The sequence below is a fragment of the Styela clava genome, chromosome 2, assembly GCF_964204865.1.
Source record: "Styela clava chromosome 2, kaStyClav1.hap1.2, whole genome shotgun sequence".
NCBI classification, from domain to species: Eukaryota; Metazoa; Chordata; class Ascidiacea; order Stolidobranchia; family Styelidae; genus Styela; species Styela clava.
Genome location: NC_135251.1, coordinates 21,299,610 through 21,327,505, shown reverse-complemented (window position 1 = coordinate 21,327,505; position 27,896 = coordinate 21,299,610). Strand labels below are relative to the sequence as shown.

The 27,896-nt window shown below is 34.5% G+C and overlaps 2 protein-coding genes across 2 annotated transcripts in view; one reads left to right on the top strand and one right to left on the bottom strand.

Annotated features, from left to right (window-relative positions):
- LOC120336152 (protein O-mannosyl-transferase TMTC2-like) overlaps positions 1-27,896 on the top strand; it is a 57,479-nt gene that overhangs the window by 17,837 nt on the left and 11,746 nt on the right. The window contains exons 6-10 of the mRNA XM_039403762.2: positions 13-858; positions 1,394-1,686; positions 2,493-2,597; positions 2,950-3,093; positions 10,490-10,637. Coding sequence (XP_039259696.2) covers positions 13-858; positions 1,394-1,686; positions 2,493-2,597; positions 2,950-3,093; positions 10,490-10,637 — 1,536 coding nt within the window. The remainder of the gene's footprint in view (positions 1-12; positions 859-1,393; positions 1,687-2,492; positions 2,598-2,949; positions 3,094-10,489; positions 10,638-27,896) is intronic.
- Positions 11,078-26,043, bottom strand: LOC120336151 (uncharacterized). The gene is made up of 8 exons (XM_039403761.2): positions 25,778-26,043; positions 24,874-25,055; positions 24,160-24,314; positions 23,354-23,445; positions 21,695-21,839; positions 15,612-15,934; positions 15,043-15,240; positions 11,078-14,314 (listed from the first exon to the last, which is right to left on the bottom strand). Exons 1-8 carry the CDS (start codon positions 25,959-25,961, stop codon positions 11,451-11,453), a joined length of 4,143 nt encoding a protein of 1,380 aa, XP_039259695.2. The 5' UTR covers positions 25,962-26,043; the 3' UTR covers positions 11,078-11,450.

The following is a 27,896-nucleotide window of genomic DNA, read 5'->3' as shown; positions in this document are numbered from 1 at the left end:
TTTTCAATTCAGATAAACTCAGAAAGATTCCGTAAGATGAGACTACGTGTACGCAAACTTGTGATGGCGACGCTTCTAATATTGATGGTTAGAATATCACCATGGTATATATTCTCATCATCAACTTCTGTTTCTCTTCCATCATTCTCAACAGCTGATAATCCGGCCAGTACTATTGAATCTATTTTGACAAGAACTTTAACTTTCCATTACTTAATAGTCTTCAATATGAAGTTGCTCATCTGTCCGACAGAACTGAGTTACGATTGGGGAGGCATACCTTTGATTGAGTCAGTTTGGGACGTTAGAAATTTGTCTACAATTGTTTTCTATTTTGGATTGCTTCTGATAGGAAGACATTTGTGGAAAACGCTCAGAGAAAAAGACAAGGCAATGATTATATCACATGGAAACGACACACTATCTTTGTTCCATATTGATGAGTATTCCAAACGGAAAAATAATGCCACAGAGGAAATCTTAGGCAAGTCACAGAATGCAGATATGAAGCGAACACTTGATAATGAATATGTACATTCGACTGCTCTTCTGAAAGCGCTTCTAAACAAAGGCGACATTGGTTCAGTAGAAATAAACGATGAAGGTATACACATGGAAAATACAAATTGCTCGATCTGGCCTAATGAAAGTTGCAACGATTTATCTGTAAAAAAAGAAAATCTACATCCATCAACAAAACATCTCACAACTGATACGCCAAAGTTATTGTTGAACGTTTCTGATGCAAAATGCTTGCCTTGCGACTTTCCCGAATCAACAAATAGTTCAGGATATGCAACAGAAAGTGGAGAAGAAAGTCATGAAACAAGAGAACGAAGGAATCATTCTTGTAAAAAGGTTTGTATGTGTTGATTATGACGAATAAGGGTCAGAATAAGGGAATGGTTAGATTTTTTTTATGTTTTTATTCGACGTCTCCACATCTAATTCTAATCTAATTTAATTCAACCATAATTATAAAATATTCTGAACGACATACTTGTTGCTTGGGTTAAATACGAATAACATCGTTAACACGGCAAATTTCCTTCAATAAAATAATCAGTTTTGTTTAACAACAGTACAATGCAAGACTGCCACTCTTCTTGAAACAGATACATATTTCATTTGGGCAAGTTAATCAGTGGCCAATCAAATACAAGTAAAATATGAATAATGAAAACTTGTTGTTAGTTACATTATTCCAAACAAACTAGTTAAGTTGTTTCCAGAGTCTCGGAAAAAATGTTATATTAGGAACTAGGAAGTAGTTTGGTTAAACAATTCTTTATTATTTTGTAGTCGCAGGTTTCTCTCTCACTGTTACCTTTTCATAACATTTGAAAAATTCGATAAATTACAAGAAAATTCACTTTCGCGTTTTGTTTTCTAGAGTCTTCCAGCAAAAACACGAGTAGAGACTTTGAAAACCTTCCACACGCGAGATGAACAAATTTCACAATATTCTTCTTCAAAATGTCAAAACAATGCAACACTTATGGGAATCGCAATAATGATTATTTCCTTCATTCCGGCAACAAATTTGTTTTTCTACGTCGGATTCGTAATTGCCGAAAGGCTCTTATATCTTCCGAGTGTTGGATTCTGCGTTTTAGTGGCAGAAGGACTGGGTATTGCTTACAAGAAGATTTTGTCTAGAATACCAGAACGCAATAGCAAACTTAGGTATATTATCAATATTCAGCCTATTGAACGTTTACACATTTGTTCCATACAAATTGCTACTTTGCTGTCGTAGTGCTAGTGATTTGTGGAATCTTTCAAGTTTGGTAGATATAGCCGAATACCGTCATCACCAAGGCTTAAACCTGCAATGTAACACATTGAAGCCCATATTCTATCCATTTGACCGTCAAATTTTATATTTTTGGAGAAAGTAAAAAATTTATCACTTTATCGTATCACTTCATTTAAAGTTGTGAAATTTAAGACATTCTGACCAACCATAAAACGTTTCATATTAGGAATACCTTTCTGAACTCAATATATCAACATTGTAAATAGATATTCTAAATAATATGTTAGGAAATCAAAATCTCTTCCCGAATTTAACTATTCTTGTTATGCGTTATTATTCAATTTAACGTATGATGTGTCATATGTAACGTATGTAGTTGAACAAGAGTTGGAAGTAGGACAGGTTTAAATCAGCCACAAGTTGGAACAATACGTCCGTCCACATACGATTTTTCACTTTGACGTAAGTTGTAGCCCCTCCCCTGACTCCTGTAGACTCCTCAACGTTGAAATAACCTTCGGAAATCGTTGAAAAACGTCCATGATTAACATTTTAGACTAGTTTAATTTTAACGTTTGATTTCAAATTTAAAACGACAATCGAATGTCTCGAATAGGAGTTCGTGGCGACTGGCCAGCTGTAGCCTGCAGATATAATTTTTTTGCTTTCTTTATTTATTTCATAAAAGACATTAATGTGCAATTCCTATTCTTCATAATGGCTTATTTTTTAGATTCAGGAGTTTTATAAAACTGTGTGGACTGATGTTTCTTCTGGCATTGTCATGTAAAACTGTTATCCGAAACAGAGACTGGTCAAACGAATACAACTTGTACAGGTGAAGTCTTTTTACGAGTTCTATTCAGATGTTGTGTTTATACTATACATTGTGGTGTCGTTGGAATATGAAATTTATATGACGTCGTTATCTATGACGTAATTAGTATTACAAGAAAATCTCAGAAAACTGCTTAAATGTCCGCAGAATTTCATTTTGGCATAGTGACTTCACGAAGTTGTTACAACAACAATAGAAATTTGATATGAAATTCGTACCAAATTGACTGAAAATCAAAATTCTATTCGCGTTAAGTGTCATCCATCGCTCGTTTTCATTTATATTTTGATACATTTTTGAAAGCTGTTACACTCTGAGTTGGAATTCATGTTGATGATGTATTTTGTTTTAGATCTGGCGTGATGACATCACCAGCTAAATCATGGGCAAATCTTGGCAACGTTTTGAAGGTTCAAGGAAAAATAAAAGAAGCAGAATTTTCATATATTCAAGCATTGAAAGAAAGGGGAAATATGGCTGATGTTCACTATAATTTGTAAGATAATTTATAATTATTAAAATTTGAGCATAGTGCTTGGTTTTTATTGTGAGGCTTTGTATACTTGGATTTCTGTATGGGCAGCATCAGTGGCTCTTCTTGTTCACTTGATTTCTGTCAGATGATTAAAAAATGAAACTTTCTCCAAGTAAGTATTTCACCTTATTGTGGCGCCTAGTTATTATCAGCAATCAAAACATTTATTTTTTCCTTAGTCGGGAAGACATTTTGATGGTGTTTTATGATGGCATCATTATGAATCCATCACTACAGATTTTTCCTATATACTCATGCTATTTTAGGACAAGATTTACGATTCGAACTGGGTATCTTTGGCAAACGTGCAAAACTTGCACGTTAAATTTGATGCAGAAAAATTACTGGCGCCAATGACAAATTGTTCGTGCTAAATTACAGAAATGTCCCGTCCCATGGTAAACATTGGTTTACCTGGTCAAATAGTATGAAAATTCCACAAGTCTGTGCTCTTTTGGTCGCTGGTTTTGATTGCTTGAAGTCAAAATGTTGGTCCTTCCAATCATCACCTAATCGTGATTTTTATGGTATCGAGCCAACGAAACTATATACTTTGGTATATTGGGTTATAAATTCACAACATGTTCCATTGTCCAAATTCTAAATTAGTGTCCTATAATTTCTATATTTTCGATAGCTGTATCAAAAATAATTTTGCGTATCGTTGGCCTCCGGGCTGAGTTAGTAATCAGGGCCGTGGATTACAGTATTGCTCCTGTCTGATTATTATCTGACAGATTTAGTAAAATGAGCTAAATGTGTAAGCATGTAAGACTGTTGCATAAAATATATTGTGCATATTTATAAAAAGTTTGAAGGAGGGAAAGTGAAAGCGTAAAAAGACGATTTAATGAGGTATAATCATACGACACGGTTCATTTAGAAATTGTACGATTTATCGCTCAGTATCAATATACAAGCTCACTGTCAATACCACACCCAACTACTGAATTGATGTACTTTTATGACAGTGAAATCGAATGTGTTGTAATGTGACACACTATGGCAGTTTGATTCAGATCTCATCCGGGTAAAACTTCACTGATGAAGTCACAAACCAATTACGTACGCGCAATGATAACACTCACGCAAAGATTACGTCGTCTGTCAACACGTCGAAATTTAATTCCAAAAATATTGACTTATGTTTTAAACCCATACATGATTAAGCATGGAAAATGGAAACATCAAGGCTTTCAGTAATAATTTATTCGAGACACAGGCTTGATCGAGTTCGAATTGATTATATTACTCTTTGAGTGATATTCAAAAAAGACCCCGACCACCTGTGGTGCAGAATGATTTCAAGTACCGAAAAGTCAGGGAAGCGTACCGTAGATTTTTTCTGCGTGGTCAATCGTAAAATTGCGATGACCATTATTGTTATTGTTATCATCCAGAAAGTTCAACTTTTTATGATTTAATTTGTATTTTAGTTACAATCCCTAATTACCCACGTCACAAATTTTGAATGAAATGATTTTGCTGTAATTTCATGCATTTCTTCTAGTTTCAATCCTCATCCACGTCACGAATTTAAAGAAAAGTAATTTTAAGTTGCTATGAATTTGAAGAGAATTCATGTGTACGATGTTGAATATCGTTAGCACTGTAAGAATAATATGCAAATGTTTAAATATACCGGTATCCGACAATCCAGTTTAAATTTTTTCATAATACGATATAGTGATAAAAGATATTTCAAAATTATGTGAGGTTCAGAACTACGCCAGTTTTGTGTATTCTTGAGATTAGCCCCACTTGACCTGTTCAAGAATTGCTTTTATAAGGTTTTGATTGTTTTAATTTTTCAAATTTGCATTGAAAAACAGTTTTTAAAATATTCAATATCTGCACTTTCAGCTAGCTATATAAAGTTTTTTTTAATATTTAATATTTATAGAAACAGTTATGACTCCAACGTAACCCGCCATTTTTGTGTATTCAGTTTTCCCCCTGTCTGTATTATGGTGGAGAAAGATTCAACATCTTTTGGATAAGCCCCACTTGACATTTTGAACTGGTAAGGCATTTGTCTGAGTGTAATAGAAAACAGAATTTCTCGAATATAATGATGGATTTGATAGATATATTGCTATGTTGCGTGGAAATGAAATAATGCGGTTTGAGAAAGCAATATTTACATCACTCATCTCGTGTTGTAAATTCATTTTACGACAAAGAAATAAAACTGGTTTATAATAGATTTTTTGGGTTGCTTTTGTGTTTGGATTTTGATTCAATTTTTGAGGGAATTGAAAATATATTTTTAAGGTAAAAAAATTATGTCGAACGAAAACCATTCATCTTTGATTCTCTGACGCAAATTCATTTATTTCTTCTTTTTTAACTCATTGTTGCGGTTTTCATGTTTATTAAAAGCAACTTAAAATTTATTTTGAAGAATCATCGTTATGTCTACTCACTGAAGTTGCGAAAGTATCAAAAACAAATAAAATTACTCAATTAACTTCATTACGAATTATAAAGAAAATTTAAACAACATACACTCAATTCAAACCCTGGTTGTAAAAGGGGGATTCACGCAGGACGAAACACCACATTCTCATGTGGTAATAATGGCGGTCTAGTCCACATCAAAGTTTATCTTGAAACTAATCAATGTTGAATATCGAATTTGTCACGTATAGACAATATTACTCACAAGTTGTCCGCGACGCTGGGGTATTTTTGTAAATTTATTCTGCAATGCTAAAATTTTTATGTTCGTAACCTCAAGATTTATACCTACCGATTTTATCATGGTCGATCGAACATGTATTATAGTATAATTGCACAGAATACTCGTGGTTTATCCATGATCCGTGTCCAAGCATATCTTTGGCTTGTTTTCAAAACTGAAATATGAGACTGTATAAATCGCTCTTTCGATTTCGTTTTTTATCCCTGTAAAAATGATGTCGTATCATACTCGGCTTGGCGAACCTAATACATAAGTCACAGATAAAACTGTTTGGTGAAGTTTCTAGGTCGATGAATTGTCGTAAAAATACATTTCTGTCGAGGCGGACTGTGTTCCAGGAAATGAACAAAAATGTAATTTGTTATTGACGATTTCCGTGTTTTTCTACATTTGTACATTGAAACGCTATTGTTTTGAAACGCTGGTTGAACCAAAACTGCAATTCTATAGATTGCTCAATAAGATAACAAAGTAAATAAAATTATATAATTTTTGTTGGGATTTCTAATTAGATAGAAATGCTGGAATTAACGATTCTATTCATGTTACTGAATCCAATGAGATTGTGGCAACACCAGTACAGTAGCAATCACGACTTATCCATTTTTTGGTACTCCTGAAGTATGCGCACCAAGATGTCGCACAACCTGAACCCTAACTTTGTACACAACCTGAGTTCAGGTTGTGCGCCATCTTGGTGCGCATACTTCAGGAGGTCCAAAACATTTTTCATAACAAATTTGACAAATTTGCTTTTGATACGCAAAGAAAATGTTGTCTTTTTCCTGTTTGTTCAACCGTTGAATAACTTCCAAAAACAATTATGCAAATAACATTACTTACACTTACTGTGAAACTGTATCTGAGAAGCACAAGTAAAACATGACATGAATTGAAGAAAAATTATTATTTCATGATTCAATTTTCCTGATTTTATACATTTTTTTGTGAATTACACTCATTTCTAATGTTTATATGCGAATAAAAGACACATTTTTATTTTGCATTGGCGCCATTTTACATGAACATGCACAAATGGATTTTATATAATATGTGCTTGAATCAATTGTAATATTTATTTCAATACCAATAGGCGATTTCATTTCCGTTCGAACCTGCTCAATCAGACCTTGAAAAAATAAAAATAAGATTATTTTGGAAACTATTTACTTTGCACTGTAATTTTTGTAAATATATTTACTATTTACTTCATGGAAGAAGTATTTTTAAAAAACTTTCGAGAACTCTCATAGACGAGAATGCTTATTCTAATTTAAAATAATCATCAGATTTAATGCAGGATCTTAAATGTGAGGTAGATAATTTTTTTCATTTTTATGAAGTTTTTTATGGCCATATTTCGTCGAACATAACGTCTCGCTCAATTTCTCCTCCGATTTCGCATTGTTTTGTAATGGTTGACGTACATAAGCCGGTTGTGAACTTGGTTCATTTTAAATGAGAACGTTCTAACATGTATCGTAGATAAATTTAACTTGGATAGCTAAATGTAATCATTGACCTTGCCTGATTGATTATGATTAGAACCACGTTTCGTTATCAAAGAACTAGTAGACCATTTTATTGAGCAATTTCAAATCTAAGATTGATTGCTCTGAGTATATGAGCACAAAATGAAGTTGATATCCAAGCAACAACAAGTTTCACGGAAAGTATTACATAACTGTCTGCGATAGCAAGTTACATCTAAATATGAGACTGAAAAGTGAATCTAAATTATACCGAATTCCATTGCGAGTTATACTCGTATGAAATTACAATTCTAGAATCTCTCAAATACTTCAAAATCCTATAGCTGTAAATTTACTATCATTTACTTGCCAATGAGAGACTTCAATATCTATCTATTGTGAGATTTTTTTTATATACCTTATATTTGGTATACGTTTAATAGAATAATAACTTTATGAATTCTGAGGCATTGTAATTTGATATATTTATACAAACTCGAACAATTATTATATAACAATGATGCTATACATTTTACTTTAAATTTGCAGAATTTGAAATCAAACATATTTTCCGCTTTCATCAATCATTTTGACTCAAATTTTTGCAAACGGGGTCACCTATTTGTAATTCTATTTATTTTGAGGAAGGTTACAAGGCGTGTTCAACCGAATATCCCAACAACAGACAATGTACCTCACGCACGCCATAATCTCATCATTTAAATTAACCCCTCTTTTTGGATTAGTAACATGGAAAGGTCGACGTGAAGTTTTTCGACCATAAGAATCAATAAATTAGCAGTCTTTCCAGCCTTAAAAACTCATAAAAACAAAAAAATTATCAAACGATAAATCAACAGTAAGTTGCTTCTGATCAAGGCGCTTTGCACACAAGATTATTGGTACAGATAAGCAGCATCAAGTCTCGTTGTGGAAATCGGGATTGTCCTGCTTATTTAATCAAGGATTCAAATCGAAATATTACGTTTAAACAGCTAAAATCGAGAACTTGAATGGTACTATCTAGTAATTTGACTAAGTTATCTTATAACTATCTTATATCCACAGAAACACCTAAAAGAAAAAAGAAAAAGTAAAAAATAAATTTGTTCTCCTTTTGCTTCGGAATATTTTTTGTATGCGTATTGTTTGTGATGAGCTTTCTGTGATTTTTCTCATTTTCCTTGTATTCTGAACGTTGCAACTATATAATGAGTTCTCATCTCACATCATTTTTTGCTTATTAGTTTGAAGCCGCGTAAAATGATTGTAGTTTCACAAAGAATGGAGACCAATGAGTTAGTTTTGGGCATCGGCTTATCTACTAAATTGACCCATTGATCGATTCAACCAGGTGGAAATACCATCAACATGTTGAACCATGTTTTCAGCTTACACTGGAAATCTAAACTCACACAGGATAACTATCAATCAAACGTCTACCGTACCTAAACTGAATATGAATGGGGCGGGTAAAGTATGGTTTATATATGATCTGTCATACTAGGGAATAACAATTCACTCAATGTCTCCACGCACCCACCACGTAGGAAGAACATTATTTACCCACTGGTGAGCTATTGTCAGCTTGTTTTGGGTCTTTTGCGCATCGACGAGTCGAGGAACCCATCATCAGACCCATAGGCGCTGCACATCCTATTTTTTGCGTCAATGATCCTCAATTAACTTTTCTTTATTGTTTTCGTCGTCAACAGGAGATCTTGCCTGTATTCAGTTGTTCAAATTTCCGCAACCACATATTGTCCATTTTACAAGTTATTCTCTAGTTGAGAGTTGTGTGAAAGTTCAGGTAGTAGTCGAAAATATAATCCTAAACTTTGTCTAACTTGCAAATGTTTCTTTAGAAGCTCGAAGTCAACGGAAAATTATAAAAAAAAAAATAATTAATTTAACTTCTTTGTCACAAATTTTATTGAAAAAGATAATCCGTAAAAATTATGCTTATGTGAGTTTTTTAGTTGTTTTTCTGAATGAACCTGATGTAGGTTTTTCTGTAGAATATTAAATCTTTTTGACCTATTTTGTGCGCTTTTGATATTAATTTTGAACCCCCTAATCGATACATTGTGTTAATAGGGTATGCGTTGGAAGCGGTTTTATTTCAACATTCTTGGTCAGTTATTTTTAAGTTTTTGTGCCAATGAAAAGAATTCCAGTCTAGTCGTTAACGATTGTCTCTGCCGTCGTGAAATTGCTACTTATTCAACTCATTTTAATTAATAATGTTCAATATTACAGCAATTTAATCAATCACTATGAAAGTTAGTTCAATCAAAAAACGAGTTTACCATTCAGCCTCCGTTCATATTGATATAGTCGAATAATTTAACTCTCGGTTACCATCTAGCGTTCACAATATACTAAATCTGATTGAACAAGAAGTCGCATCGAAGTTTTCCAATCACCTCACCAAACTGTTTTAGTGGACACCGATTTGACCTGTGGATTGCTATGTTAAATTGTTGTTGTTGTCGTCTTTCTCGTTGGGGTATATTTCGGTACTCCTGAAGTATGCGCACCAAGATGTCGCATAACCTGAACCCTAACCTGGTACACAACCTGAGTTCCAGTTGTGCGCCATTTTGGTGCGCATACTTCAGGAGGTCCCAAATTTCTGTGTTGGCCAATTAGACAATTATAATCTAGAATTGTTCTTTTGTTGTACCTAAGTTGACTAGCGTGACCGCTACGTCATTACAAATTCGCTGCTCAGCCACATTTTCGTGTCAGTCTCATAGGCTACCGGTACCGCGACTAGCTATTATACTTATTGGATCTTCATGTTCCTATATTTTAGCTTTGCTCTCTTGTTGTGATTGCAATAAATCAAATTTAAAATGAGCTGTAACATACTCTTCTGCAGTATTGAATTGTACGCAAAATGATCTATGAGATCTTATTCACGGGTGCAATGTTTTCTCAAAAAATTAGGAATTAGGCCCTTATTTAATACTGTGAACCTGCATTTCAGGATTTTAATGTTGACTTTATATTTTGTATGTTCCCATCATACACCTAATAATACTGTTGGAAATTTGTTAGAATACATGACAGCAACTTGTTAAATATATATAAACTGTAAATATGTTACGCAACATATATTTAGACAACCAACGCAATGAAAGCAGCTGCCCTTAGAGTTCTCATCTCATTTATTCAGGGGCCTTCTATATCAAGAGCAACGTAGATATGAAGAAGCCATGCACAGATACAAGAGAGCAATACAATATCGACCTTCCTTGGCAGTAGCTCACTTGAATATTGGAATTATTTTGGCAGAGATTGGAAGATATGAAGATGCGGAAAAGGTTAGTATGACACAGTCATAAGTGGCGAATCATAATATGTGTAACGCTATAGGACCCGGAGTAATGTATTTTATAATCAGCTCTCTCAAACGCACCTACCGTTTTTAACCCCTTGAATACGTTCTACATATATTATATAGCACATATTTTGCTGGACATACTGCAGTCACAGAAAGTAAGTGAGGCGGCAGGTCGTATAACTTTCATTGTATAAAACCTGTGTCACCTGTGCGGCAGACAGCAAAATATCCTGCTTATATCTTTTGCTACCGTTAACATCAAAAGCAATCAGAAAATGATCAGTCGCCGTTAAAAGGGAAATCGAGCAAATGGTGATATTTAACTAGGATTCTCATGGATCCCACGCTAGGAAACAGCGGCGATAGTATTTCTAACGTAAAGCGCAACAAGCTGGTCGTACAGCTGAAACCAAATGTGATCATCAAAAAATTGGATTTTACACGGCATAATCTCCATAGTATCGTTTCGTTCATATATTTCTGATTATACATAATTTCTTTTGTAATGTTTAACTACTGCTGCTGTGCATTCTGATATCTATAAACAAATACAATCACATAATGTAAGTACTTTTATATAAACTTAAATAAAACGTCACGTAATAATCCACAAAAAATAAAAGTCAAAAGAGCTTCAAAAAATGTTTTTGGAACAATCAATATTATAAGCTATATATATATAATACTTTACCAGAATCTGGGACATTGTTTGTGATTTTAAATACAGGGTGACAAGGTATGCTACTGACTGTAAAAACTGCTGTATTTAAATGCCTTAATTATATCGAATAGGTCATGTACTTTTTCGACTAATTTTTATTGGTAATTTAACTTTATCAGGCCGCTCATATGTTTGTTGCCTCATTGTTTTCACAAGGGCAGATTTTCCATGACTTAAACCACTTTTCCGATCTCTTGGTTTTCGCAAACATCTACGAGCATCCTTATAAATTTTTCTATATTCCTTCCTGTATTGTGGATTCATGAAGCCATATAATATAGGATTAATCACGACATGAAGCCATGATAGAAGAACCACGCCTAGTTGTAAATTAGCCGGAATGTAAATCACAGTTAAATTACGTATGATATCAACTATAGAAGATGGTAGTATACATAGAGCAAATGCTATGCATATAAAAAGCCCGCTGTAGGCAAGTTTTCTTTCCGCCTCTCGGCGACGATAACGGCTACTGCTACTAGCCGCCGATGAAGAAACAATGGACGCTTTCTTACCCGAAAATCGTTCATAAATTGTCGGTCGTCTGCTGTTGCGTCGTCTGTGCAGTGATCCGCTACTACTTTTGGAATGCTTTCTTGAACGTGTTTGACTACAGGCACTCACTATTGATGTAGAAGATTTTAGGGCTGGTATAACTTTACTGCTGTTTTTTTGATTTTGTGCCTTTAGAGATCTACCGCTGTAGATTGAAATAGCATCACTCTGACCAGACCATCTTCTGCCTAAGTCAATACTATTCAAATCGCAGAGAGATATGTTGCATTCGCCATCTGTGCATATATTATTTACTCTCAAAAATTGAGAAGAGTCATTCATTTTCCGTCGTCTCGCTAATAAAGCTTCGTTCTCCTTAGGAGAAATTATGTCAGTATCAGGACTACCTCGGCGGCTATTCGTTTCTATGGAATCAAACGTTGACACTCGTTGAATAGGGTTTGCCTCTGAAAACTTTCGACGTCCTTCATCACTGTCTATATACAAAGGTGGTGAAGAGCACATGCGTTTCTCCACTCCAGAAGAACCAACTTCATCATTTTGCTCTTTGTTGGCGCTTTGAATTGGGAAGCTTGGTATAGGTAACATTACCATAGGTTTGTGCGAAATTTTCGGCGAAGTGGGATAATTTACAATACCACTCCACATGCTTGATGCGTTTGATACGCCTTTTGCGCTCGTCAAAGAAGAAGCCTTGCTACTTCCTACGCCTTCATCACAACCGTGTGGCCAGTCCGATAAAGTATTACTAAGTTCCATATCACAGTTGCTCTCATCATCCATTGGGCACCGGAAAGAATAATTTTGATCATTTTGTTTCTCCGTCGAGCTGTGTTGACGTAACAACTTTTTCCAAAGACTTCTGAAACACCTTTGAATCCTGTTTTCCGCTTTCTCTTCGTTATTTACCTTTTCGGCATTTTGGGAATTTTGTTTTTGTGGTGTAGCGTTTGGTGTTACTTTTTCGAAACGTTCAGATTTCGCAGAAAGAATGCCTTCATCTTGCACGGTTTCTGGACTATGTGAACGCCAAGGTGATTGTTGCTTGGCAGAATGTTCTTCTGTTACTTCCTCCGTGGCATGATCGATAACTATTTTGATCATCGTGTCACCTCTTGCTCCAGATGATCCCCGAATTCTGTATTTAGATTGCTTCAAACTCGTCACTGACCAATTCTTACTTTTGCGGAAGTGTTTGAACCACTGTTTACCACCGCTGTCGCTAGCACCGCGTCTGTACAAAATACGCTTTGACAATCCCGTTTCTCTGACGCCAAAACCTATCCCCTCGTCACGTGATTCAGGTCGAGCATCAAATACTTTGGAAGAAAAGTTAACGGGATCTTTTACACCTGTATCCACAGAAAACCCTGGTTCCAATTGCGAGGCGTACCCTTTATCAGATGACGAACTAGCTGGTTTAAAGGCGTATTTTGCTCTCCGGACATCTCCGGAGACAGGTTCGTTTAAGGATGCTCCAATAACACCACCGCTAGATGTCGGCGTGGGGACGACTAGCGACTCAACACCATTAGAAAAAGCTATAGGCTCAGATGCAGTGGATATTTCAGGAGGCGACAACATCTCCTTAACTTTTCCCTTTGATGGAAAAGAACGACGAGCTAAATGCGTCGTCATTGATGTGATCTGAAGTTTTGAAGAATTTATTAATTTTGTTTCTGGAGTTTTAGATGCGATTTTCAATGATGTCGAGTTGACATTCAATTGAACGGAATTTTCAGTCTTGATTTCGTTTTTCTCGTACAAATTTACTTGAAGTTGTGAGTCATCTTCAACCACGCTTTGGCGCTTTAACATTCTTGTTTTTCGTCGTACTGAATCTACAGAGGTGCTTGATCCACCTTCTTTGCAATCGGGACTAGGCGGCGATGTTTTACTGATAGTTTGGCTGCTAAAAGTGGAATTGTGCATAGACGGGGAGTTTGTTTGAGAGCACATATTTAAATCATTGGAATTAGGTGAAAGAAATCTATTATCCGGTAAAGAACGACATTTTTCTTTATAGTCAGAAACTGTGATCAGTTTTTCCAATCTTGGACTGAGTGGAATTTCTAACGCGCTTTTACTAACTGGGTTGTTAGTTTCGCTCTCACTCAGAATCTTCGTAATTTCAATTTGCGCCGTAGTATTTATTGAGTTAGCAGCTATAGTATCGTCGCAAATGACTGTTGGTGACAAAAAGCAGCTAGAAGATGAACAATTTTGTGTGGACGAATCGTTCCCCAGACAGAATGAAGCATTGACAAGTTTTGTATCTTTATCCACGTGGGACCCACCTAATATATTTTTCGTTTTTGGTTCATTTGAAAACACAGGAGATTTCAATTCAAATGATGTCATTTCCCGTAAATCACTGTTGTCATCACCGATCATTCCAGGTTCAGGCTCAATTTCCTCATCTAAAAATAGTTTACAAATAAACGGTGGATATTGATATCAATAATTAAACGAATTACAAGTCATGCTATTTTCGAAGCTAAAAAGATAAAAAAATTCAAATAAATACATTCTGGGAATGAGTTTTGTGGTTTGGTTGTGGTGTGCAGGAGTGATAAGCTTATTAAAAATTTATATGAACATCTGTTATGTAAGACTTATGATTGTGCAAAGTGGATTCGTTATTAAATGATGAAAATGAAATTTTCAGCTGTCGTTACGAAACTGATATGCCTATGAAATAAATGGTTGGTTCGTAGCCTTTTCCACTATTTTTTATTTTAGGACCCCTTCGAATTTCGGACGAAAGCGATGCTCCACCTCATGGAACGTAAATTGGTATCAAGCAAAAATGATTATATTGAATGTTAATAAGTACGCAGAAACGCCGCAATGGACTAAAAATAGTCAACGATATTGTGGTCCGATTATACATTGCTTGCTTCTAAAATGGCTCGTGAGGTCCCATAAAGAGTCAGTCGATTGTCTTGATTGGATTTTATTTCGATGCTTCTCGAAACACTATGAAAAACTCTTCGGGGGTCAATGGAACCAGTTTAATAACCCTTTGCTCAGAGACTTGTTATGTGAGAAGGTTTGAGTACACTTTATGTAATATGGAAAAACAAAAAAAATCACCACGCTTAGGGTCGTTGCAAAATAGATAAAAATAAGTCTCATTAAAAAATACCTCCGGTACTGAACGATCGTTGTTGGCACCAACCTAGCCGACGTCCTCTCATACTGACATTGGAAGGCGACGGTGTATCTACAGAATCCTGTATTTGTTTAGTAAGATTTGGAGACGATGTGGTGCCGGATATCGTTACTTTATTAATGTCGGAACCTCCCGCAGCTTCCATTACCATTATTCTTGTTTGAGGGGGAGCTGTGGAAAATAAAGTCATAATTTTACACTTCAGTCATACAAAAGTGTAACTGTAACTGTGGTATATTTGTTGCCTAACTATGTCGACGTTGCGTGTTACTTATTTTGGAATTGTACTTCTATATATACGCGATTAGTGATTGCATAATCACTCACCACTTCACTAGAAGTGTGAATAATCAGATGACGACGAACTGGAAATATTTCGAGCGATACTCAAATTAAGATATGTTAGTGGAATTGCTCATTTGTATTCTACTTTTCAGTGTATTCTATTTGATGGAAATTCTGGGGAAAATTACATCTAGATATTGAAATTGTTGTGCGTGTGGTGGCAGGACAAATAAATTATATAAATGCACCGCGCTTACATCTTTTGTATAAAGTAGATGGATTCTTTCTTGGAGAAATTGAAGTAGATGGTACTTGAAGATATGCCATTATTATTGCCTTTTTTCCTTCGGTTACATCTCCCTTTTCTCCTGCTATGACAGTTTCGCATTTCGGGGAAGATGAGGTTTTTCTTCTCAGTGAAGAGAATCCGGGAAACCGAGAGTTTGAATCGTGTTTGCAATCTGACCGTGAGTTGGAGCATACTGCGCATGGTAAAACTGATGGAGCATTTGATGGTGTATTTGTAATTGGATAATGTTCCACTGTCTTCCGACATTTCTTTACTTTCTCCAGAATTGCTCTGAAAAGTTGATAAGTGGATTTCAGAAATATTTATATACATAAAAAACATTAATACTTAACATTTCTTGCTTTGGGAAACGATTCAGCAATTTGTTATTTGTTTATTTTTGTATTGTGTTGGCGATAATTTTCATGCTTTAAAATGTCGTAAACTCTACGACAACTAACGAGTACCATAATTTCATCGCCAATCTTTTTTTACTTGCATCATCTATCTCGATACGTTTTGCCTGTCAACAGGTCGATATAACTCATTCCTGTTTTGGAAGTCCAAACAGCGTCGACGTCGTTTAACGTAATATAGAACTCGAATCATACAGAGGCAAACGTATCTACTCATAGATCACGTGTGATTAGGCGCATCTTCCTAATAAACGTTAAAGAGAACCCTCCGAGATTGTGGCTGGCCATTTTCAGTCTAGTAAATACAGCAAAAGCATGGTGTTTATTGAACCGGTGTGAGTTGAATGAATGAGTCAAATAGACATTATTGAATTTGTGGATGTTTTTGTTATGATAACCGTGATTCGTCGACTACAAAATGTCAGGATGAATCAATCAAAAAAAATTACATCACTTAATATTCTCGTTATTCGCGTAAAGTGTGTAGGTCATATTGATAAAGATAAAATCACTTCGAGATGATCATAGTTTCCTGCTTTTTCAGTCGACTGATAAGAGTGAATGTGAACTCTTTGAAAAAAATCTGTATATGAACTTATATTTCCACAAGAAAAAGTTTCGTGAATATTTCAAAAATTGTTTGAAACATTTTTAGTTGGAATGTGTTTAGCGAGTGCCGTCTTCCGAAATTGAGGTCGCAGACCTGAAATCTGGAGTTCAAATGTTATACCCAACACACCCACTCAGCGTATAATAAAAGATGTGGCCATATAGCTTCTTATTAGAATACGAAAAACCTAAGTGCCGGCATAAAAAAAGTGTGAGATAGCCGTTTAAAACATCATAATTTAAACCAGCGTACCAATTGAAATGGCCAAATTTTCACCAGTTGAAATATATACTTAAGTAATTCACTTTGAATCATTCATGGCGACTGTTTCGGGGACTACAATTTTCTCGAACACGTGTTCAGACTAATCTTTCACACTGTCAACGTGATGGAATTTCTATCGTTTTAAATTTCAAGTTTGTCAGACTATCTATTGCACTATCTTTAACTCGTTCAATTTAAAAAAGGAATTGACCTATTATGCACTTCCGTATTTCTCTCACTCCAACATCTAGATTATTCCGGCATTTTTAGGTATTGTATGTGGCCGCACTCATAATTTGTGTGTTTACATTATCGCTTCTTCATTTTTTAACGTTGGATTTTTAAGGTCATTTGCGTTATTGGGCCAAAACTCTATTTTCGGTGAAACGGTTCATCTTGATAACGTTTTCCTTTCCGCGAGTCCGCCAGACGGAACTGACATTCGGTATTTTCCGTTCTTTTTTGACAAGAAGAACGAAATCTAAGCCAGGACGATAATGACAATGAACTTTCAAATAGATTCAACTTGGCACGTGTCAAAATGATTTATATACAATCATAGGCATCATAGGCATACAAGCGGATTATTTAATACTGATGAAGTAGTAGAAACTGTATTCTAATTTTGTACATATAAAGCTTGAGTATATCGAAGCAATTTTTCTGAAACAAATACCTGATAAATTATTCCCATACCCGACATGGACTGTCAACCAAACAAGAGGCCGTGGTTTGCCATGTGATTAAATCGTATTTGCGGCTTTCATCTCTTCAAGAATCAATATAAAAATTTATTTCTAATTAAACAAAATAGAAAACGTTTCGACCGAATAAAGTATTGAAATTTGATAAAACATCTTCGTCTGTCGGTTATGAAATATCTGTTCATCATTTGGAAAAGAAAATTTTTGCCAACTGTAAACTGTATTGATTAGTTTACAACTGTTTCTACAAAACACTCATAAATAATATGCCATATTGGTTTGAAGCCAATGTTGCAACCCTGTAGTACGATTTTCACTACACGTTTCACTATAACGTAATTATGACGCATTTTTGATGAATTGACTTTAGCGTTCAGCGATAAACAATGCAATGCTGTAAAGTATATTTGAATTGATGGTTAAATTCACTTAGAACTGATGACCAAAGTAAGATTATCATAAAATAATTTTTGCTATGTTATATAAAGATTAGCAACTAATTTTTATTGTTTGTAATCAATTTTTTACTGCAATACAAAACGTGCACTTGGCTGTAAGCTTTAGCTATTTAAGTTGTGTGCGCCGTTTTACTATTTTGGGTGGAGAGCATAACAGTCGGTCGAATCATTAACTCAGTACGAAAACATTAGACAATATAAATGACTTCTTGTAATATTTGCTTGCTTTGAATCGAGTTAATTAATCAATTTCCTCGTCGCCAAAGTTCGAAGGGCAATGTTCGTAGCGCATTTATTTTCATATTGATATAATGAGGATCACTATACAATGTTGTATATTGAACTAAAGGTCCTTTCTCCTTGTCTACCTCTTACTTCGGATTCGTATGTGGCCGTTAAGGAGATAATATAGCATGCTTGCCTTTTCGTCGACTGAGATTATGTTGTTCTTATTTAACAACACGAGTTGAAAATATCCTTTTAAATAACAGTGGCTCACAATGTATAAGTGATTACTTCTCTAAGGACATGATCGTTGCGAAAAGAAAAAATTACATACAGGAATCTAATAATTCATTAACAGAATATAATCATTTCGTTGAAATACGACAAGGACGTGTTTTGTCAGCTCATTTCTTTCCGCTTGATTAATTAAGCGAAGATGATATACGATTTGACGATGGAGATATCGTCGCGGGTCAGAAAGACATTCCAAGTAAGATTTCATCTCAACCTAAAAGCATTCAGATATGTCATTGAAACTACAAGATATCTTGCACTAGGCCCTTGATTTCTCAGGAATATTGATTTTTGTGATTTTAATTTTCAAATTCGATTCGCAAATGGAGGAGTAGGTTAGGGGGCAGCCTTTTATCGCCATACTGGTAAACCATAATCGACGACGCGATGTCGCAAGAGTGTATGAAAATTTAAAACAGGTCAGATGTATTCGACCCAATACAAAGCGAAACTCTGATTTATTAAAAAAAAACGATGGTAGACTATAGCGAAAATTCAGATTCATAAACTTCACATATATACAGAAGTTATCTATAACGCGGTAAAAAATACCAAATCTACTTAGCCTGAATCTCGGTTTCAATAATTTCGCTCGATTTTGTGTCTCTTGAAGCAAATCAAACAAAACAATGAATTGTTGCGCTTTGCTTGGTTATTTTTATTTAACGCCTTATTAGAATTGAGTATTATCCATGGAATTCGTTCAGGATTGCGGATTCAAAAAGTTATTTAGCTTCGGTAAAACCAACGAAGATATTTGTACACATTTTCATATATTCTTGATATGACATCCCTCATTTGCCTTTAGATTCCTATAGATATGATAATTTGTTCTCATAACTGTATGGAGGTATAACGCCCTTAAATTCAACAGATATACAAAAGATAAATTGCTTGTTATGATCATTAACAACAAATAAGTTTAATTTCAATGCTCCAATTTATTTTAATTTTAACAATATACAACTTAAACATAAAAAATGCTAACAAGAATATTAAAATGCAAATAGTGTCGTAATATGGAACTCTGCAATTTTATTGAGAGAATTTGCCTAAAGTAAGGCAACCGTATTCAATAAAAAGTAAAGAACATTTATAATTATGTGATCAAAGTTACGGCGGTTATTTTGTTGTCTCTTTGCATTAAATCCCTGCAATATGCCGAATAAGTTTACGAATTTTAATTATTGAATTTCCAAGAAGGATCGTTTTCGATTAACTGAATTCATTTTGGGCTGCTCAAATTGACGACACAGATATTCCTACTGCTTCTAACAGAAGATAGGAATAATGAACACAAAACATCACCGAAAACAAAGTGTCTAACGATCAATATATATATATAAATATAAACCAAAATATCAACGAATTATTGCTTTTTATAGCCTACTAAATATATCTTTTGGGTTTGAACTCAAAACATGCTTTGCATCATTCTGGCTAATAAATTTTTAATAGGAAAAACTATGGTCAAATCTTTACGCTAAATATTTATACTAAACTGCCAGGCATTAGCACGATACCGGAACATTTGGAAATTGAGCATCCAAATTTAGTCTTTCAAAATAATTTTATTCAGTATTGGGATTGCCAATGCATGATGTTTAATTTGATATGAGTTACTAAATGTCTTTCAGCTAGAAACACCTAATGATCAACATAAACCATTTCAATATTATGCAAAATTTTTACGAACTCACAGCTAGAAATTGAGAGAAAATTTATGTCTTGAACGGGATGCATATTAGAAAAGATGTAGAAATCACACATTTTGTTTACGTAAAAATCTAGTAAACCGAGTATCTGCTTATGCACAACCTTGTTCGTAAAAAAAAAGCCGAACAGAAAGAGTATAATAACGCATTGAAATAATGAAATGAAATTGTGTCAGGATTTGGGCGCTCTCTGCGATACCAACACCAGTGTTCAGTAAATTGGCAGCTATTCCTTCAATTTTTCAAAATCTTAAATTCAAAGATATTTTTTTCTATAATCACGGCATTATATTTCTGCAGTTTGTGATACATTTGACACTCGGCAGGTATTGTGGTTCTTGGTAATACAATTATGGTGTTTTAATTTGGACTCGCGGGAATTAAATAGTACTGATAATGGACGTTTAAATGAAAATATATTAAATTCTGTCGATCTAATACAGCGCAATCTACACAGCTAGAAAAACTCAACTCGATTTTTCTATTCAACAGCAATGACACAACTGGCCCCAAACAACCGAGCATTGGCCATGTATAGATTATGTTTGAAACGAACTTTATATACTCTGTGTAGAAATACAAGTACTGAAAAATTCCCATATAATTTTACTTATTATTGGAGGTTTTGGTTTCCGAGGACCTGCTGATCGAGATATTTACTTAGGGTACAGGGTTTTAGCATTTGTGGAAATCCTGTATTATTGGCTATACTTTGAGCTTAATGGGTTTTAGCATCGACAAATAGAAAAACGACAGCGATGGACACGAAACTTGAAACAATTCGAGTAAAAACTGTCAGGGAACTTCCCGACCGTATTGCCCAAATAGAGTGTATGTATGGCCCGACTTTGATATAGTTAATTTTTGTCTTACATAACATTATCTTGAAATGGCTTGTCGGTTGTCAAATATGTTCTTGCTTCAATAGTTTGCGCTATTACGCTATAGAGAAAGCTACATGACGTGAGGTGTCACAATAATGATTTTTCTGCTCTCTATGAATCAAATAATTAAACAAGGCTCATTGTTGCAAGCGTGTTGGCCCAGCTTTGAGATTTTAGACTCGCTCGACACAAATCTAACAATTACAAACCGTTTAGCAGCGTTGGCCTTGTCAAATTAGAAATTAAATGGTAATCTTTACATTTACGCACCTTACGATACGGAATGCTTTGTTAAAATATAATGAGAGAAGAATATAATTATGCAATGTATGATTGTCGTGATAATTGTTATGTCATAGGAAGCTTGGTTTCAGAATTTTGCAAATCGCGAGCCCCCCTCCGATTAAGGCATTTGACATTTTTATACAATATTCCATTAAACAAGAAGTTACCCATACCAAGTAATGATTTATAGACTTACCGATAAAATATGATGAGTGCTATTGTTGGCAAAAATTCAAGTACAACGTTAAGAACAACCCGGTAGTAAAGAATCGATTCTTCTACGTCTGGATCTGATAGGGGTTCGCAGCGCAAGCTGGAATCACTCCATCTTATCGTAGGGACTGTAATGCAAATATAAGAGAGATAGTTAGTTAGTAGGCTAATGACGACAGCATCTTTTATCTGTGACGTTAAAGATTTGATATCGCAACGTCATCCAGTAAACTACTTTGCGTCAAAGATGACGCCCATGCACAGATACTTATCAAGCGAACGACATTAAATTTGAAGTGATTATGATACATGTAGATGCCATATAGCACAATTGTATTTTCTATGTTTTAACAAGCAAAAGATAGAGTTTGACGTACTATAAGAACAAGCGCGTAGGTGGACTATATTCATAAACCTGATATTTAGGATGCAAATCGAAACAAGTTACAGAAGTGCATTTCTGCCAAAAATTTCGAAATCTCTAACAAAAGATTCCTGTATTCGACTCACAAACGAGCTTTTTTATAGTGCAAGCCCGAGCTGTGAATATTAAATAGTTTATTTTTCAATTCAAATTAAAGTTCGGATCAGCTTCGATTCCGAAATCGTTTAGACTGGTTTTAAATTTTGTTTATTGAAAAAAATATTTAAAAAGTAAACGCGGCCGACAGCAGTCTATCCATATTATTAGTGTCGTCGTCGATTATGTATCTGCTCGTCATAATATATTATTTATGATGCCCTTAAGCTAACCAACCCACTGTCCTACTTATACATTATGCATGCGTTTGACCAGGGATGAAACTATGTACCTGACCAACTGTGGGGACTCAATGTGTTGCGTCTCATGGGCAACGCCCATACTAGAATGTTTATTGCCATAACTCGCTAATATTTATGAGGTTAGAAATAAGCTTTTTGTTGTGTAAACAAAACCCTTACAAATTTCAATATTTTCTGATGGTCGAAAAAACAGTGAAGGAAAGTGTGGAGAAAATGATAAAATAGGGTTTTGTTAAAGAGGCAATGAATTTCAATACAATAATCTTTATACATATATTTTGCTATCATATGTACTTCTTTTATAGTTCGAAAATCCGGATCTGTCTGCTACGCGTCAAGCCTATATGAAAACTATCATTGGTATCATATAAAAAAAAACAATCTGACTATTGATCATATAGCATAAACTAAATGTAGACACCATTCATAATATACTAAAAATTTGGATTGGATATACTAAAATCGTGTCTAATTTTAATTTAGAAACGGTTTAATGAGGCTGGATTGTAGTTAAGACGCTAGTGCATATACCTCTAGCATTTTGTAACGACATTTTTGATACCCATATTCCATATATATATGTGTTTGTATCGAGGAAAGATGCGATAGGGGAATCCATATGGCAGTCTTTCAGTTTAGCACATAATCGAAGTATGTGTCGTTAAGTGCATATTGCGGTTATAGTAATATATACATGTCATGTTATAACACTGTATTTTGCCAACCGAATTTGTCAGGTTTTAGTTTAAACATCCCCCGATTTATTTTTCGTCGTCTATAAAGGCAAATTTTGGTTGCCCCGAACACCTATATGATATAATCTTAAACATTAAATTCTCCGTTATATATTGTAACTTACCGATTACTAGTGGCAAATATAGTAATGGAGCAGACAGCCATATTCCGATCAACCAATATTTAACACTTTCTCTTGTGAACATGAGACGATATCTACAAAGCAGAAATGTATATTATATTGACTATAGAATAATGCGTTGAAATCAAATAAATGCAATGTATTCAATGATTGAAATTGTTAACTCGAAATACAGAGTTAATATTCTTTACGAAATAATTTTAAGAAGTACTTTAATTCGCGCTAGGGTATACTGTATTGAAGTTCATAACGTTCACTTTGCGCATGTACTCCGTATACAATCTCTTTTTCCGGGCCTTCAAATTGAAAAAATTGACAGAAAAACTCAACGAAAAAATATGTAATTTTTATGTAGTATTTGAAAAAAATTATAAAATATATTAATGAACATATCCAAATATGGTAGTTTCCGGTTTCTTTAATAAAATTTCCAGAATGTGATGAATGATGATTACTGGTTAACAGACGACAAAATTCTGCAAGATCATCCGGAATTAAACTTGACCTCTCACGCCATTGTAGGAAGTGAATAATTTGAATTGAAAATTCAAATGTCAAAGCTTGAACGTTCAAGAGTCATAATACCATAATGCCAAAAGACATGGAAAAAATTTGAATGTTTCCATTTTTTTTCTGAACATCTTAGTAACAAAAATTGTGGGATAATCGTGTACTGTTTGAATGAACTACAAATTTCAAACAATCGTCCTAAAATTATTTGTGTAAAATATTTAATAAAAGGAAACGGACTTTATCCAGCCGGTTAACTAGTGTTTTCTGTAACATACCTTTTAGAATAAACAATACCGACGTATCGATTGATCGCTATGCAGACAAGGTTGATAGTGGACGACGACATTGAAGAATAGTAGAAGTATCCTATTATATCGCATGCGTACAATTCCCTTTTCAACAACACCATCGGCAAATGCATTGGTATCATCTGACCACAAAAATTAAAACATAGGTTATGAAGCTGAACTATATTGAAACAAGTAAAAGCAGTGGTTCCGCTTATGAGCAATTATGATAAGATTTTCTGAATTTTATTTTGGTTTGCTTTTCTTTTTGCAATGCGATTGTTTGATTAGTTTCGAGGTACGTGGATTTGTTGCCATCATATGTAGCACAGTGGGCCTACAGTCTAAATGTGAGTTTCGGTTTGAAAATGAACGTTTAGTTGTTTTGCACGCATGTTCCAACCCAACATTGTGAACTTGATCTTGTCGAAGCATATATATTGCATAGGAGATAAAGCAAAGAAAAAAGATCTGTGACATAATGATTTCTAAGTATGTCTACGTGGTATTAGGAGGACGTAAAATGGCGTGGAGATTCTTATACCTTCTTTTCTGACGACGAATGAACAATAAGAAATTAGACGATTTCTTGGCCATGGTTCAAACTATAAAAGCTTCTGAGCTTATAATGGCGTTGGCCCGTACTGATATAAATAATCATTATTCGAATGGAATGTTTGTACAGTACGATACTCTACATACCACGGCTGAAAAAAATAAGTCGAGAGCACACAGATTTGTAATCAAAAAGTTGAAAGATGTACGGAGTTTTCTATTTCTTCTGTAAGCACCAATAGTCATAGAATTTCCAATAATTCCGAGCACAGATATTACAACACCAAGAGTAAATCCTAGTTTCACTGCCCAATCCGACGGAAATGTATCTGAAAGTTAAGATATAATGATTATTTGGAATCCGCTGAGGTTTGGAGCGAACTAAGGTTTGGGTAACTGATCAGTCGCTTCTGTGAGACATTTATATATATATTTTATCTAATTTACATATTACGTCTCGGTATTGTGACATCTGGGAATTACTGTCTTAGATCGAAAATAGTTTTTATCGATATACCAATTACCAAAACACTTTGTTTGTCATAAGGCTTTCCACATCTTTGAAGACTAAAATAATTTCGTAGCTGTCTAGGCGCTTTCAGAATCGGCTTTTTACATATTCGTTACTAATATGAAATCCCATAAAATATGCATGCATAAGTACATAATATTGGATATTATCTTAACCTTCATAGGTTATGAAACTAAAAGTTGGCAAGGCCGATGACCCTCCATGAACTTTATTTCGAAAATTCATTGATTAATTGACATAATTCTTACAGATGTGAGTATTGTGATGAAAATTAGTAATTATTATTGCTATAATTCGATTCCTCGAACGGAGTTTTTACAATAAACATTATTAAAACGACATGTTGCAGTAAAAATGACAACCAATAATATAATATCTCTGCATAACATGCATTCCCAAAGTCAATGTGAGGTAACTTTGTTCAAAGTGTCTTATGCACGTACAATGATGAGGTTCGAAAAATCCAAGCCAAAAAAATATTAATTCAAATTAATTTAATAATATGCGTGTATGGCTAACCTGACGGAAAATCTTTCTTGGCGTACGATACCCCGTCACCATTGACGTTTGACTGATAATAGGATCCATTTGCTGAAAAATTCGTTGTAGAAAAAATACTGTAACCGACGGTCGTAGAAGAGAAATTCGTCTCAAATTTTCCAATATTTTGATTGGTTGTATCGTTTATATTCTCTTCATTCATCGCCAAAATGACCGGCAAGCATCAGGCCTTTGGGCTAGATAGTGATTTTGCTGCCCTACATTTATGAATGCTTATATAATATGAGCTCCTGATAAAAATATAAATGACAAGTCTCATTTTGCGTTAAATTTATTCAATTATTTATAGTTACGTTACGCCCATGAAACATTGATGTTCATACAATACTGTGCAACTTTGGCATGTGGGTGTACTGACCCATGGTTCTCCACTACGAAAACGACCATGCTTGCAAGTAAAACGGATGGGAGTATTCCAAATTAAAAATTATAGCCCATCAGTACGATGAAAATGAAGAGATTGTTTAAATGTTTCAGGAAAATATCATCTGCTTGAATTATATGCAATCTCACGATGTAATCATATGCAATCTATTCCCACACTCGCTGATAAAACTCAATGAGAGTATTCCATATTTGTATAAAAATAAACGAAGTCTACTTCAATTTAAGTCTGGCTTCATGTGAGGAGTATAGTAAGGCAATACACCTGAAAAATACTTTGTTTTCAAGGAGTTCCCAATGTGGGGACATTTTTTAAAAATAACGATCTTGACGAATCTCCCAATCATTACCAGCCATGAATTTACATATACTGTACTATTATATATCTGATTTGATATGAGTTCTCGAAAAAAATAGCAAAAAATATGTGATCAACCTATCATAAGTATATGCATGCAACTTGGGCGCACATAGCCTGACGCTTTTCAAAATTTGCAATATTTGTTTCATTCCGAACTATGTGCCAAAATTGCGCGACCAAATACGATTAATAAATTATTTACTTTAAGCCCAGAACCACGCTTAAAATTTCAGAACATAATCAATTACAAACGTTAACTATCAACCTTATTTGATAATGTATTGATCAAAAATAAAAACTTTCATTAGAGAATTCGTTGGTTGATTTTACTTTTGTGTCTACTCCGAAGCTACTCAAAAATCCATCCTAAAAAAACTACTATCCTTTAGTGTTAAGATCATGCAATTAGATAAAATTGACGACTAAGGCGAAAAATATTCAATTCTGTTCGATGTAGAATGTTTGCATTACTAGTATTTATTTACACAATGTACAGAAATAAATACATCAAATATAAATAACGCCTGAATAGTGAATATACGAATCAAACCAACCTCAATTTTTCGTTGAATCATTTATCAATACAGCGAATACTGTTTTTATTCTTACCACAAGGCCCACGAGCGGGCAACGATTTACGTATTTTTTTTTTCTAGCTGTCGCAATGTAGCAAACGATCCTACTGGTATTACTATAATATGATATCGCATCCTACTTCAATCTCAAATACTGCACAACCAATTAATATTTAATATGGCTTTGCTATTTTTAAATAAGTACCCGTAGCAAACCCTTCCTGTCTTTTCGGGAACACCTTTCCGCCGCGGCACTTTTGATTGAATGGGTTCCCGGTAGACTCGACGATGTGTTTTCGGGTCCCGGACCCGTGTCGTGGTTGTCTCGTTTTACCGCAGAAAAACAAAGTAGGCTGGTCTCATTTGAGTTTCAATCTTATACGTTTGCAAAAATCAAACTGCATTTTACCAAGATGACCGTTATATCGATTGAATCTCGTTCATAATTAAACAAAGTTCACAAAAGTATACTCTTGAATTGAAACCTAGTTTATACACCATAGCTTCATTTCATTAATTTCGCCGAGGGGACCAAAATTTGATTAGGTCATTAACGGGGATTTGTCGCTCTTAACCAACGGTTTTCTTATACAGTACAGTATAATATATCGACGACTCGCACTCATAGAAATATACCACACAAAATGTCGCACATGGCGGAGTCAGTTTATAGTTTGATTCCATTAAGAAAAGCATGCAAAACGAACGCTTCCGTAAAATGATCTTTCGTTCTAATGAAACTTGGTATAAACGTTGA